The sequence below is a fragment of the Bombus flavifrons genome, chromosome 4 (assembly GCF_040668555.2).
Source record: "Bombus flavifrons isolate JBK064 chromosome 4, iyBomFlav1_principal, whole genome shotgun sequence".
In the NCBI taxonomy this organism is placed as follows: Eukaryota; Metazoa; Arthropoda; class Insecta; order Hymenoptera; family Apidae; genus Bombus; species Bombus flavifrons.
This window is the reverse complement of record NC_138445.1, coordinates 9,015,262-9,030,251: the sequence shown is the minus strand read 5'-3', so window position 1 is coordinate 9,030,251 and position 14,990 is coordinate 9,015,262. Positions and strand designations below refer to the sequence as shown.

The following is a 14,990-nucleotide window of genomic DNA, read 5'->3' as shown; positions in this document are numbered from 1 at the left end:
TGTTGAGCGATGTTTGTGAGACATGTCTGACTTATTATTGGCTCGTTCTACTGATTTCTTATTTGCAAGAATGAACGTTAGTTGTCGTTAAAGTAATATAATTTTCTACGTCGGAACGCGACATATTAATTTGTTATGTAACTTTAAGATTAACGATTATTGGGACAATGATTCTATCAAATATAGAACGAAATTCTCTTGACTATCAAATAATTTTAGCTACATTCAAGAAGAGTTATTTCTGTCAAAAAAAGAAAAAAGTTCTTATATCTCAGCCTGCTTTCCCCTCCATATTATGCACGCATTTTCCAGGATTTTATCAAATGCGGTCATAAAGCATTCACCCCATTCGCTCGACGATACAAATACGATCGATGCATCGCTGGCTCTCGTGCGTTACCGAGGATTTCGCCGATCTTCTCAATTTCTATCCCTGCCAACGGTCGCTGTCATTTTTACAACCCTTTTTCTATCGCACCCCTTAAATTCACGTGGGAAATTGCGATACAACGCTATCCTCTCTATCTCTCCTATAACCATATATTTCACACCTACATGGATACCGTAACGTTTCTCCAAAAATCGTATCCAGGACATTTCACCGCGTTCCCCAAGAACAGAGACATTTTCCAGGCACTCGTTACCAATGTTCGAGATTGTTGTTCGTTCGACGCGTTTCGTATCGTGGCAATTCGCCTCGTAAAAGGGCGTCTCCTGGGCCGCAGCTCGCGATCGAGCAGTTGTCACCGAAGGAACGACGCCTTATCGGCGCGCGTCGACGCGGATTTCGCCTCGTCTGTGTCGTGCTCGGGAAATCGAGCGAAAGGAGCCTCTGCTACTCGTCACCGAGACGCAATCTACCAGCAAGAGGGTAGCAAGGTAAAATCAAGCGAAAAGAGAGAAATATATTAAAGCGAGCTATAGAGAGGGGGGAGGGTATTTCGCGACATCCTCGAATCGAAAGGGTGGGAAACATCCCCCCTGAAAGAACGGCAGAGGTTATCAAGGGACCAGAGGAATCGACAAGATTTTGCTTCCTCTTCGTTCCTTTTTTTCGTATTTTCTATTCTTTCGTACCTCGCTACCTCGTAGCATTACGCGGCTGTCGATTTTGACGCCGATAATAACGAGAAACGTCGTCGATATTGCTAGAAACGAAGCCAATTGAAATTGTCTCGACGCCGTCACCGTACGAGCCGCGACCTTTGTTTTCACCGTTTGGCCGATTGTTTGAAAACCAACGACGCAATCTCGTAGAAATAGGAGATTTCCTGCTGGTAGAAGAACGCGCGTATCTCTCGATAAAAATTCCGGCTATTCCAATTTGCAAACGCTACTTTGCCCCCACCTCGTACAGCAACAACTCTTTACACGCCCTTGAGTTTACAAAGCCTCCACTTTATCCCGTTACCGCGAAACTTCTCGAATTTCGCATTCACAGCTCACGCAGCCTCCGTGTCCATAACTTCTCCCTCATCCACGCTCAGCCGCTCTCGAGTACGCGCCGACGGAGGGTTAAAAGAGCAGTTACAATCGCGTTCCCAGAGGGTGAACGGCGAACGTCGAATAAATACCGGCGGCGTCGATAGGCGAACTTGAACCACCCACGAGGTCTTGTCTGCCGCCCTCTTTCCACCCCTACGGGCTCTCCCCGACTCGCTGACTCTGCGTTCCCTTTGCTGGCTACGGCCTTCCGCTTGCCTTCGAGACGATCGAGGACTATCACGAGGCGTGGGATCGGGGGAGAGATGAATAGAGAGGGTGTGCTAAATTGCGGATGCAAGGATTGGTTTAAAGTTACAGAGCATCGGGGACGAATGGAATAGTTGAGTTTCGAGTTTGAATTTTGAGAATGTAGAAATTTCGCGACCTCGTACGATCCGGTCCATCGTTTTTCCCTCTTCGTTTTACATTTTTAATTCTTTCATAATGGATAGGAATTATTTTTGTCATCAATTCAGATTAAAATTACGGGTATGGACAATGCGAAATTTTATTTCTGCTTTTGAAACACGCCGAACAAAAGATAATATTTTATTCAACGTTAATTTCAAACATACGTCTCATTTAAAATACATTGTACTGACATTTTTGCTCCTTTTACAGGGATCATAAAAGCGAAATAATCGAATAACGAAACTAAAAGAAAAAAAATGTACAATAGTGACTTATACGTCCTTTTTGTAATAAAAGAACGAAGCGGTTACAATTTTTTCCAGTCGATCGAAGATTAACGAGAAGAATAAAAAGAACTCGGATAGACGATTAAAAATGTTGCACAGGTAGATGGATCGGAGATGGACGCGGGAACGATAAGTCATTGGTTCGCTGTAATCGGATGCACAGCTCGATATTAATCGAGAAATACATGCGCGAATAAATCATCGTCCGTAATGCGACAAATGAATCGGGATTTGCAAACGCGATGCTGGTTTTTATTAATATTTTCTTTATCCTGCAAAACGGTTTGGAACATATGTACGCTTTTCCACCCTCGATGCAGTTTTCATTTTTGTTTCCTTTCTTTTTTTTTTTTTTCGCGCCCACACACTGACGCCTGGCTAGGTAAAATAAGTTTCGAGTAACATCGAGTTCGATAATAATTCTTTTTATTACACGTACCATTCGTTCACCGGTCAGGTGGTAACGAAAATATTAGCGATTTTTATTACACGGCAAAATACGCCGAATAAACACATGCAAACATTATATTCACGTTCACGCAGCTTTTCATGTGTGTGTGTACACGAGCCTGTCTCCTCTCATGTTGAATAAAATGTAAACCGATCACAGTGCGTTTTGCAACGCGTCGCTAACAAGACCGCGGTTCCCGCGAATCATTCGATAACGCACGGAACGCGTTCCGAAAATCAGCATACGTTGCGGGCAAATTTGTTTGAACCTTCGCCGACGTGTTTTCCCGTTGCGTTCTTCTATTTTTTCGCGCACACAGCTACGCCATCGGCGAGTATTTAACGGTTCGAAATTCCATTTACGATGCCAGAATTCCCCCATCGAGGCGTGATTTTTCGTCCGTTTGTTACATCGAAATGGTACAGCGGTGGTTTTTTTCCTTTGTGGAACCATGGAAATTCTAAAGAATTCGTTGCCGTACGTGCACCATCTCGTTTAAAAGCCCGTCGAAATATTAAGTTACGCGGCAAAACATCGGAATTTGATGGAACGCCGTGTTTAGCTTCGCGGTCTTTCCTGCATTTGAGAAATAATAACGTGTTTTAGGATAAACGAAAATAACGTAGAACGGAATATTTAATTTAATAATCGATAAATATTATATATTTGCGATATCAGAGGATAGAGAGAATGGTTGTACGATGAAATTTAAGAAATCCCAGCGAATTTTCCATTCGCACGGGAACGTTTTTCGTTTTAATGAAAAGCTGCGCTTGGCCGCGAATTATATCAGTAAATATTTAGCGAACTCACGGTCCGATCTAATTACTTTTTAACGCGATTCGCTCATTGAATCTCTGCTTTCACCACTCAGAAGGTTCATCAAACCTTCACATTCTCTGAATAAATTGCAATCCTGTTCATCAGTTTAAATTTTCAAATCGCTCTCGTCTGCTTTCTCCTCGTTTTCACTATTCAATAATTTTGCTAAAGTTTGAATATATCGTTGAACTGATCAAAGAAAAATATTAAAATACATAGCTCTCGAAGTGTCTTTTTTTTTTTTTACAAAATCAACAGTTTCCTCTTTATAAACTATAAGTTAACACAGACAATTCTTGAGGAACCGTCGCCCCTGAAACCCCCAATTTACCTAACGCTATTATCTCAAACCCATCAACCCTAGGAAGAAAGAAAGCTCCGATCTTCTCGTTCACGGTATCCAAAGACCAGCATCAAAAACGAGCCACCGGTATCAACACTGTCCCGAGCGATGCTAAAATTAACTGCACGCTCCGAAACAACGCGAAATTGAGTTCATATCGATGGAGTAAGGTGATTCAGTTAGTCCTTGGCCGTCTGTTGAAGCGTTCCGGAATCAGCGTTTAGCCGGCAGCAGACGAGCTGCCTAAGCGCGCTTTTTCCCTCCCTAACTTTCCTTAACCGAGTGCAAACGAAGTTTCGAACAAACTGCGTCTGCAGAGGGAAGAAAAAGAAGAAAAGAAAAGAAGATCAGGTTGTTGGAGACAAGAGGCGTCAGCTTGTTCGTCCCACCGGCCATTCTCCAAGTTCTCCGGAAGTATGCATATTGCTGGTGCAATTTTATTAACCCCTTTAGAGCGCCCCGTCACGGAACATCGGTTATCCAGAGTCTCCTTTTAAACGATGCAGAGTCGAAGGAACATTAAATGGATTTTTCGACGACGAGGTACAGTCTGCCCTCACCATATAGAGGGTCGTTGTTGGTATCATCGGTGTTTTTATCGTCGTTTAATAGAGTGACGTTAACGAGTACGGTATTACTATGCAAATGTTGTAAGCTTTCCGCTTTTTCAGAATAATGCTATCTCGTAGGACCGATCTTTCTGTATCGTTAAACCAGCAGATTCGAGATACCAACTGTGTTTTTCTTCGTCTTATCGAAGTCGTTGTAAGACTTCCACGTGTATACCGGAGAGATCTCGAGGCACTCATTAATTTGAAGTAAAAACGATCGTATCCCCATCCCTTGAAGGCCCTTAACGCGGCAATAAATCTCTGATATCACGGAACGTTTCCATCGCACGCAAACAATTTCCGGAAGAATACTTGGATAAGTGGCGTTTCTCAATGGAACACGAATACGACGAGTATCCTGAAGTGTGTTCTTACAACACCATCAAGCGTACAAACAATGCGCAAGATTAATCAGATTTTTTATTCAATCCGAGTTATGACTTTTTTCGCCGATGGAAAAATATTCCTTTTATCTGGTTGAAAAAGCCTGGTTAAAAATAAAATTGTACAATGTTGGAAACGATCGCTTCCGTTTCTCTTTCGACATAGAAACGCTCGTCGATACCAGCCCGAATCGACTGCACTCCAACGAACCATATTCATCGCGCTTTTCAACAGCCACTATTATTCCTTCTCGTTATTATTGCCACGGCGCGATAGCGCGAAGCGTTGCAGAATCGACAACAGCGGTTGATGAATGGAAAAGAATCGCGATCGACCGACGAATGTTCCAGACTGAGCGTCAGTTGACGGTGCGAATACCGTTGCGGGTAGAGGTTTTTATTTTTACTTTCAAAAAATACAAAGTAGCAAAGGAAGAAAGGGCAAAGACCACGTGAAACAGGATCCAGATAGAGATTCGATTGTATCAGAAGAATTTCTATCCTTCAAAATGAGAGAAATTTGTTCGCTACTGATATAATTATCATCTTGATTATAATATTCTCAGTTAATTTGTAATATCCTCGCTTACACGTATTATTTTATTTATCAGATTATCCTATATCAGAATTTCCTACCTTGTTGAAAAAGAATGAAAGACAACGTTATTTTTTCGTTAATCGCGTTGCAATATAATTGTCGTTTGCGCAGATGATTTTGAAAGACGCATCGTTGCAAGTTTCATCGACGACGAATTGTGCGCCAAGAGGCACAATAGGATTTTTTTTCTTTTTTTTTGTTTCAGAAACAGGCCGATGTAAGTCTAGCAGAGTGGCTGGATCACTGCCAACTGAAAGAAAGTCTCTCTCTTCCTCGAGCTCGAGGGGTTAATTGGCTTAATTTTCTTGAAGAACGAGGAACGCTTTCCAGCCCCACTTCCTGCCCGTTTCTTTCTCGCAACGAAAACGTTGTTCTTTCGCGGAGAAAAGTTGCTTCTTCCTCTAAACTCTGTTCGAGTAGAGACTTTATACTGCAATTATCACCTGCACTTTCTTCTGTCTTCTCTATTTTAGAATTTGTTTGAAAGAAATTCTAGCGAGTCTCCTTTCACGATGAATTTCCTCCGAGAAACTAGAAATTAGAAATTTCATCTTTTAGTAAAATTACAAATAACTTGTATTATTCGTGTGCTTGGAACTTCTTCAGGTTGACACTAACTGAAAGCTTCAAATAATCGTGAACACGTATGGTGAAAAAATTGAATTCTTCATCGACCCGAACAATTTTATCCCAACGTTAAATGATCTTTAAATCTTGGTTATTGAATCGCGTAATTTCATGCTCACTATCTTGGTATAAAGGCAGATAACAATTCTACCGTGTAGGAGATTCGAGGACACTTGAATTCACTGATATACTCTTATCACGTCTGTCCTAAATAGCACGTGCCTTTGAAATGATTTCACAGCCAGGAAATTCACACCTCCATTACAATCTTGGCAAACTGTGGCGCCATTAAGAGAGCCGTGTAACGTACACGTCATAAATGGTAAATTCTGCCGATCCTTCCCATTTTATCGAGTAAAGCCGGAAGCAGACTTTAGGAACGGTGTCAATGGAACCTCGAACCGCGTGAAATTTTTATCGATCCTTAACGAGCTCTTTGTTCCCATGACTGAAAACATGCGGTGGCTTCTTTCATACCTTACAAGAGACACCTTTGCCGCCCCCTTGCATCGTCCATGCTGGCCGGATTAGTTGCGAATAATTTACTACTAGAGAGGACAAAATGCAGTCCATTATCGTCGCCGTGCTTTAAAAGCCCGCTTCGTAAACAGAGTAATTTTCGTCGCTCGCCATCTTATATCGTTCTCAGTCAAATGTTAAAGAGATTCGACGGAGAGAAAGAGAGGCAAGTGGAGAGAGAGAGAGAGAGTGAGAGAGAGAGAGAGAGAGAGAACGAGTTCATCCTAGATGGGGCGTGTGTTTATAACGGACCGCTTGGAAATTAATGTCTCGGTCCGAGAATTAGGGTCGAGACGCTGCAGCTATCGGAAAGATGTTCGACGTTAAATCGATGCAGAGAGGCGATTCACCGATAAGCCGCTTTTATCGCGGCCCAGAAACGTTGGATCGCTTTGAAATATTAAATGCTGTCGGATTCGTCGGGCTGTTTGATGAAATGGAACGGAGTGGTTGCAGAACGAGATCGGCCCGAGACTAACAGCAAATCTTCCCTGTATCGATGAAATAAAAATTATACGGGTGTAGCTTTGAAACGCGGACAGAAAAGAGATCAAAGGGGCACGGTGGATAGACAACGAAGTATTTGCCGGTTGGATGCCGCGAAACTTGGTTGTATCGGACGCAGCTAATTACCGTTACTTGGTCACGACGAGTCGTCGATTTTCCCCGGGAACAAATTGGATAAGCTTGTCGCTTTTATCGTTTACCAGCAGCTGCAATAATCGACGGTTAACCGGCGGTGGATAGCGTCCCTTTGCGCACCAAGACACGACTTAATGGAGCTACGTCGGACGCACGATCGTCGGTGAAATGTAAAAAAGCGGCGACCAACCGCAGACTCGGAGCCAGTAATTAAACGATCCTGGGGAAACGGGTCGCAAAGGAAGCGGGGCAACGTGTCGATTCGTTTTCGCTAGGGAGTAGTACGTGCGGACAACAGAGAGACCATAATAGAGAATTCCATTGTCCTTTTACCCCACCGTTCCGACGTTGTTTAAGAGAGAAACAAAGAAATCTCGAATTGATATAATACTATTTGCAAATAAATCGAAAGGAATTCAAAGAACAGGGTAGGGGAAGGTCAAAGGATGGAGCGGAGAATCGAGTGCATCCAAAAGGATGCTCTCGCACACGCGGTCCAGAGACACGTGATTTAACCATCACGGCGTAAACACGCAGCGTTTTCAGCGGAATGTCAATATTCGACAGTTCAATTAATCCCCGATGTATCATCCCTGCGGGGAGCAGATGGAGGACACAATGTCCTCCATCTACCCGTACCTGCATTCCGGCCGTACTGAAAACCACCAGCCCGTTATACAGAGAGAGGGTTTACATGGTTGTATCCGGCGCACAAACCACGCGTTCTCTCCTTCCGCTCGATATTGTCTCCCGGATAAGTGGCAGCGGGAAAATGCGCTTGACACTTATGAGGCTACATTTCTCGAACGGCAGGCGACACACACGCGCGCGCGCACTCTCTCTCTCTCTCTCTCTCTTTCTCTCTTTCTCTCCTTTTGCTTTCCTTCGTTTACTGCGCTTTTTCCATCGTCCGTGTCGCCTACGAACGACGTATGTCTGGAATGCAACTAGAAGTGGAAAGAAACTGCCAATGCATCCTGTCTATCGTTGTTTGCTTTCGCTCGCTGAAAAATGTCCCCCTTTTCTCTCTTTTTTTCATTCATGTGCTACTTACATGCTCGTCGAACGTGTAAAGGCAATAACGTGCTATACCATCACTTTCGCGTAATATAAATATAAATATAAAAAAGATATGAATATTGGAATGCCAGAGAAAAATGAAGATTCGTGGACAACTATCAGAATGTTTAAAATTCATCGTTACTAAGCCCAATGAAAGCCACTTGAGAGCATAGATAATAAAGGGAAATTTTATTTCCATTTCTATGATGTAAATGATCCCACAAATTACTCAGTTTTCCAACCACTTTCCATCTACCTGGGATGTTATCACTAGAATTAAACTACAAAAATGCGAGCACAAATAATTATTATCTCTTGCACATAGTAGAATAGTGTCGGAATGTATGGTGACGAATTTTTCCGCGAATGTGTTGACGAATATGTTCACAAATTATCCCTAACAATTTCTAGAACTGTTGGTTCGAGACAGGCCGGAGTCAAACCCAATAATTTAATATAATATAAATTAAATATAGTAATATAAATTAATATAATTTAAATATAATAAGAATATAATTTTTAAAATTTTGTGTTATATCGTTACTAAATAGTCAAATTATTGAGACTCGTGCGATAAAAATGATACCAAATATAACTATATTTGTCCAACAATTTATAATTAAACTAAAGAAGTATATAATATGTCATTAGGAGAAAGAAATGTCCCGATTCTACAGTCGTCTTATTACACTCTATCTATCTTGTCTTATTTGCACTGTCTACTTCTCACTGGTGCCCGTGATACACTCGCAGCAGATTGAGCAGAAGTCAGATAATGTTGGTCAATTGTCGGGAAATCACCACTTCGCATACATAGTGTGTTCAATGTTATAACACGATGTACCAAGAATTCCGTTAAGCCAGGTTTACGCCACAGTCGAAAGCAACCGCTATTTCCAAGAAATAGATTTTTAGCGCTACGACCATCTGCGTGTCAGCGGTCAGATGTTACGGGAGTAATTCAACGAATTTGCCATAGGATGTATTTTTAACTTATTCATAGCACTTCTCCGTAGCTCAATAATCGAGGCCCTGTCATAAACCTTAGAGTTTCTAATCGGTCATGCGACGATCGACCTAACAGTTTCCGCAACATAACTCGGACACTCTCGAACATTCTACAGAGGTGTGCGTTCCACCACCTCCACGTACACCCTCACACAACACCTTCTAAGGGGGATCGATTCCTTCCATTGAATTGCACAACGTGCAATGAAAGGGAAGGTACGAGGTATAAAGAATGCGGAAATAGACAATTTTCGATCAGAATCTGCAGAATCTACTAAGAATCTATCAGAGAACTGAGTCACGCGAAAATTACACTTAATTAACAAAAATTCACAAAATCACATCTACGAGAACACAGTCACGTCAGAATAAGCAGAATCGGTTAGAATCAGGATCTGAAAACGCACATATACATATACACGCTAGTTTGTGTATAAATATAGTCAAATTCATAAGCAATCGATCAAACAATCCTCCCGCAATCGTACAACGCGAGAGCGTACACGATTGGTTACACCCCTTGATCGAACGTACGGGCTTTCGCTCGATTTTACATGGACGAGCAATTCCCGCTCGATAGCTATACATCCGGGTATTACTGTACCTACAAATTGTTATTCATTTTGAATTCTTATCCTACAAACTCCGACATTCCAACTCTCTGCACATTGATCTGAATCAGTCTCATCTATTTTGTATGAAATCAGCAGATGTCTCAATACAATACGATACTTATAAACGGAAGTATATATACCAACAGAAGTATAGTATAGTAGTATATATGGTGGCATTCGAGGGAATGAGAAATCGCAAATTCCAGTGGCGTGTTGTTATCGTGGCTGAGCAGGTGTCTCGCATAATTTCTGCGGCTCGCAAATTTGCCTGGAGCTCACGCTTCGCCTTGACTCGCGCGTGTCGCCGAAAGAAGCATTCTCGACGGGGCGTGAATCGTGCCGGATCACGATTTCCGCCGCGATCAGCCGGCTGTTTGGTTACGTGCATACACCCCGCGCATCCTACTCTCACGCACAGAGAAGATTTACGAGCCGTGTTACGCGATCTGTCCACAGAACGGACGTGCTAGTAGCGAGAGCAGCGAGGACGGAGCAGGAAGCAGCGCCAGCACCTCGCGAGGAGCCGGAAGTGGATTCGCACTCGGTGGTGGATGTACCGGTGGATGGCGCAGCGTCTTCGGCGCCGTTTCCGGTCGGGAATTGAGGCTGTACGAGTGCGCTCCTTGGAGTCCCGAAGCTTGGGCCTCGCCCAGCATCACCTGTCCATTGATCGCTACCAGGTGAGCAAAATTTGTATTTTTATTTTCTATGTGCGTCGTAAATATTTTAGAACGAGAATTTAAGCTGGTGCTGTGGAAAATTGGAAAGTGGAGAAGCGTAGACGAACAAAGGGAAGAAATTGGTACGTGAATAGATTGGCAATCGAACGGTCGATTGGGTGCAATATATGTATGAAAAAATATTTAATAGTAACGAGAATAATAACGAAAGAAAAATATATGTAAATTCAACTGTGGAGAACGTGAACTATTTGAACTATTACATACAGTTCATTTACATTTAACGCTTAAAATTTAGAGATAGTTAAAAACATAAACTTGAAAACTTAGCTTATCTTTCAAAAGGAGTGTGAAAATAAACACACTATGAGCGTATAAAATAATGTAATAAGAACAGAAGATATAAAAGGTATAGAGGTTATAGAGTAACCCGAAATCCAACTATTTCAATTTTTACATCGTAAACCTCCAGTACCTTAGATCGCAGGCGGTCTGACTATGATCCTCCTATTCTACTGCAACGTTATACGCGAACTTTCACGATCCAAGATTCCACAGTAGATTGAATACGAACTTTCCACTGATTTTACGTTAATATCGCATGAATTCCAACTTATATCTGCGCTAAATATTCCTTGTCTTTTAATCTTCCTAAAATCGTTTTCAAAGTACGCGTAAACCTTCTCTAGCCGGGACTAACTAACTTGCTCGTTTCATTCCACATACCGAACGATGTATCTACGTATAACAGTGCATACCATACTTGTACATTGCGCTCTCAAACAATCATGCGGAATCGGAGGCGGCGCGTCGATAATCGCAATCGATAGGCCGCGAAACGAGTCGACGTCGCGGGGACTGCGCGTTTTAACGGTCCGCGCACGTAACGGCCGTCCCGACGCCGCGATACGAATAGCCGAGCGCGCGTATAATAGTCTTAATTAAAATAGTGGTCTAACGAACACCGCTAACTGCGGTAATCCGACGTGCCTCATTGGTAATCCCCCGGCTGTGCCAGTGAACACGAATGCGTTATGTTGGCCGGCCTGCCGGTGGCACGATCGACTGCCCCCGCTCCCCAGCTCGTGGCTACGATATCGAGCCAAATTCTGTCCTACTATGTGTCCGTGCTTGCACAACTGTATGTGTCCATATGCATGTGTTTGTGTGTGTGTGTATCTGTTGGACGACGTGACACCTTCGCGGTTGTCTGTCCAGCGAATATCACCACGATGATCGGCCATGTCTCGTCCATGCGATTGTTTCGGCCGAAGTGCGAGATCCTCTCGACGTTTCCTTTGGATCGGTATCGAATCTCTGAATATGGAGTAATTTATTCGATACAACGGTAAATGAATTAGCGGTTTTTGTTTCTATCTCTATGTTCCTTTTTCATTCCGGATGTTTCATTAAAGGAAGACATAATTTTGGGAGGTCCCTCAATTTTTATATTGTAATATTAGTATTATATACAAAGTGAATTATGCGGTGAGTAGATCCAAGATCTACCTTTAAAAACGTTTAAAAGATTAAAATTAATGCTCTTCACTCGTGTATCAATTTAGTCTTCCGTTGTTCTCATCTAAGAAATTAACATGTTTTTTGTAGTAACGTTAAGTATATAAAATCATATAACCGAGTAGAGAACATATATAAGTTGGGATGAACATATTAATCGTAAAAGAAGGAAGACCAGTTTAAAAAATATCGTCTCTATTTGTTAGACCCTTTGATTAGGGAATGAGGATGTTTCCTAAACAAAGATCCAAGTTCTGTATTGCTTGACTTTGCTCAAACTTGAGTATCAGTTTTAAAAAGTCAAAGATCAGTTTAAAATCGAAGATGCTTCCAATTGGGCGAGGAATTAAAGATCCCTCGACGCTTTCTTAGTTACATAAATCACTTATCGATCAAGATCGAAGACTTTCACTTGAAGGAAGGCTTCACGGAACCTATTTTATTTCCGGCAATGCTCGACTAAAAGCAATCCCGTCATGATGCTCCTGTTCGAAGGAAACAGCGTGTCCATTTGTTCGGTCGCGGTGCCCTGTAATCGGAGAAGTCCTGCCCACGGCGACATAAGATAGAAACAGAGACGGAAAGAGACGCGAAAATGACCGCATTCCCTGGAATTGGATTTCGCTGGAGGGTGCTCGCGATCCGGAAAGTTAATGCAACCTGGGCCAAGAGAGCCGCCAGTCGAGACTGTGTGGTTAATACTACGCTGTCGTGGAAACGGCCATCAGAAAACGGAGAAAGCGATCTTCCCGTCGACGTTAAACGTTAAACGGACACCGAAAACACAGTCGTCCTTTCATTTCAAAAACTCGAAGGTTATCAGTTCGATCTGAATCGGATTCAAGAATTTTGTATTTGATCTATCAGGTCGTATCAAAGTATTCGAATACTCGCAGACATATTTTACACGTATTTTTATGTCGTATGACGATAGTCGTGTTATTATAGTATTAATGAAGTTGCAAAATATTTTATATAACGCGTATAGTATAATGATAACAGTTTAGTTTTCTATGGTAAGTGTTAAAATATTTTCGCGAGCTAGTATATATATGTATATTTTATTGTATCTATTGAACGCAGAAGAAAACAGGGTGGGAGGTTTGTTCGTTGTTGAATTACCATCACGGCGAGATACAGGCTGAATTGTTAAGTAATCGTCGGCCATAAAGCTTTCGCACAGCGTTCGACGATAATAATCGAGTTGACGATACGGGATATACAAACGCGGGAAAAAGAATCAAATTTCCAAGCAGAAACATTCACCAAAGTGGTGTATCGACGAATGAAAAACACGAAAAATGGTGAACGATCAAAAATCATCGGTCGATCAACAGAGAGTGATTCCCATTGACCGATCGATTAATACCGCGATGACCGGTTAGATTCGTTTGCCAGACAAAATAAGCGAAAATGTGAAGGATAGATGAACGATGGAAAAATGAGAAATTAACCAGCCGATTCCCGCATTCGCGATTCCGTCGTCCGATAGTTGTATCTATTATTATTTTTTAAAATCTTGTAAAATTTATTATTATTTAAAACCTTATTATTATTTTTTAAAACCTTGTAAAACCTTGTAAAAAGTATTAATCGCGTCGAGAATCGACCTTTTTTGGCATAGAGGAACTTGAATATATTAGATGGAAAAATAAACTCGATTTCGAGTATCCATGAAATTTTTTACCGGTATATTTCACCAGCCCCTGTGTCTTTATCGTCTTTACTTTTTTCATTCGAAAAACCAGACAAACGAGAATAAACGTTGCACGAAGTGGTGTGGGAAAAATGTTCGATCGTTAACCAGACGATTGTATTTTACAGCAGATCGCCTTTAAATCTTGTTTACATCTCGTGTGTTGGCCAGCGTGCCTGGTTAAATTGCCGTCGTCGCCAATGGAGTGATTAATCGCGCTGATCGTAATTAACGATTTAGCACGCCGCTCACGGAAACTTCAGAATCACGTCCGCGCGCAAAGTCCCCCGACAGTAATCGTTGCCAAAGTAATCACCGAAATTACCCTCGATGCAGCGGCAACTTGTTCGGTTATTAATTACGGGGGCAACCTCGTACCCTGCTCGTTTAAATAACGATTTCCTTTATCAACGACTTTCGCCCTTAGACAATTGCCTTCTACGATATTATTCGATTCTTCCCGATATTATTCCCTTTGGTAAGGAGCCTTAGAGAAAATTGAACAATTCTCTCGCGAAACTTTCGAATCTCTAATTGCCAACGATAAATTCCCAAAGAATTTTGATTAAAGCACCTCGCGATCTGTTTCTATGATACGCAGAAGTTTATTCTACAGGACGAAGCGCTTTCGGGTTTAAAGCTGAAGCAGTTTTGAACAGTTGTGCGAATCTGATTTGTCCAAAGTCATCTCCAGCACAGGCGAGTAGTCCATCTTTGGTGCGACGGTAGGGAAACTACGAGAGGTATGACACGCGTGAGATTATTCTACTGCTGTCTGGAGTCTTGCGCTAAGGGTGAAATGAATAGAGAGTCTACAGAATGGTCTGTTCCAAATAGCTCAGTCGATGAAACAACCGCGACGCCTGCCGTGCAACTGTCACGGTCCATTGTCTTTCCATCATTAGCCTGTATCATATCAAAGCTAGGAATAGGAATCTCTGTGATACTTCGTGCAATCACGAGTCAAGATTCGTGAAGTACAAATTTGAAGAACAGTTTGAAGAAATAATACTTGGAGGAGGAGAAAATAGTAAAAATGTTAGGACCTTTAATTTAAGAAGGATGTAGATGAAATTGTGAATAAGAGTTTAATAAAAATATTTGTGTTTGCAGATCTGACACAGTGATCGTGAATTTTTATGCAAATTCATATTATTACGAATAAGATTCAAAGAGATAAAGTCTGACTAGAGATTTGCTTCACAGTGTGACGAATACTTTACTTTGAATATT

At 41.9% G+C, this 14,990-nt stretch overlaps 1 protein-coding gene across 4 annotated transcripts in view; it reads left to right on the top strand.

Annotated features, from left to right (window-relative positions):
- The window catches only part of Syn1 (Syntrophin-like 1), a 358,979-nt gene that overhangs the window by 318,514 nt on the left and 25,475 nt on the right, over positions 1–14,990 (top strand). For all 4 annotated transcript variants that reach the window (XM_069111670.1, XM_069111672.1, XM_069111673.1 and 1 more), the window contains exon 5: positions 10,320–10,543. In XM_069111670.1, coding sequence (XP_068967771.1) covers positions 10,320–10,543 — 224 coding nt within the window. The remainder of the gene's footprint in view (positions 1–10,319; positions 10,544–14,990) is intronic.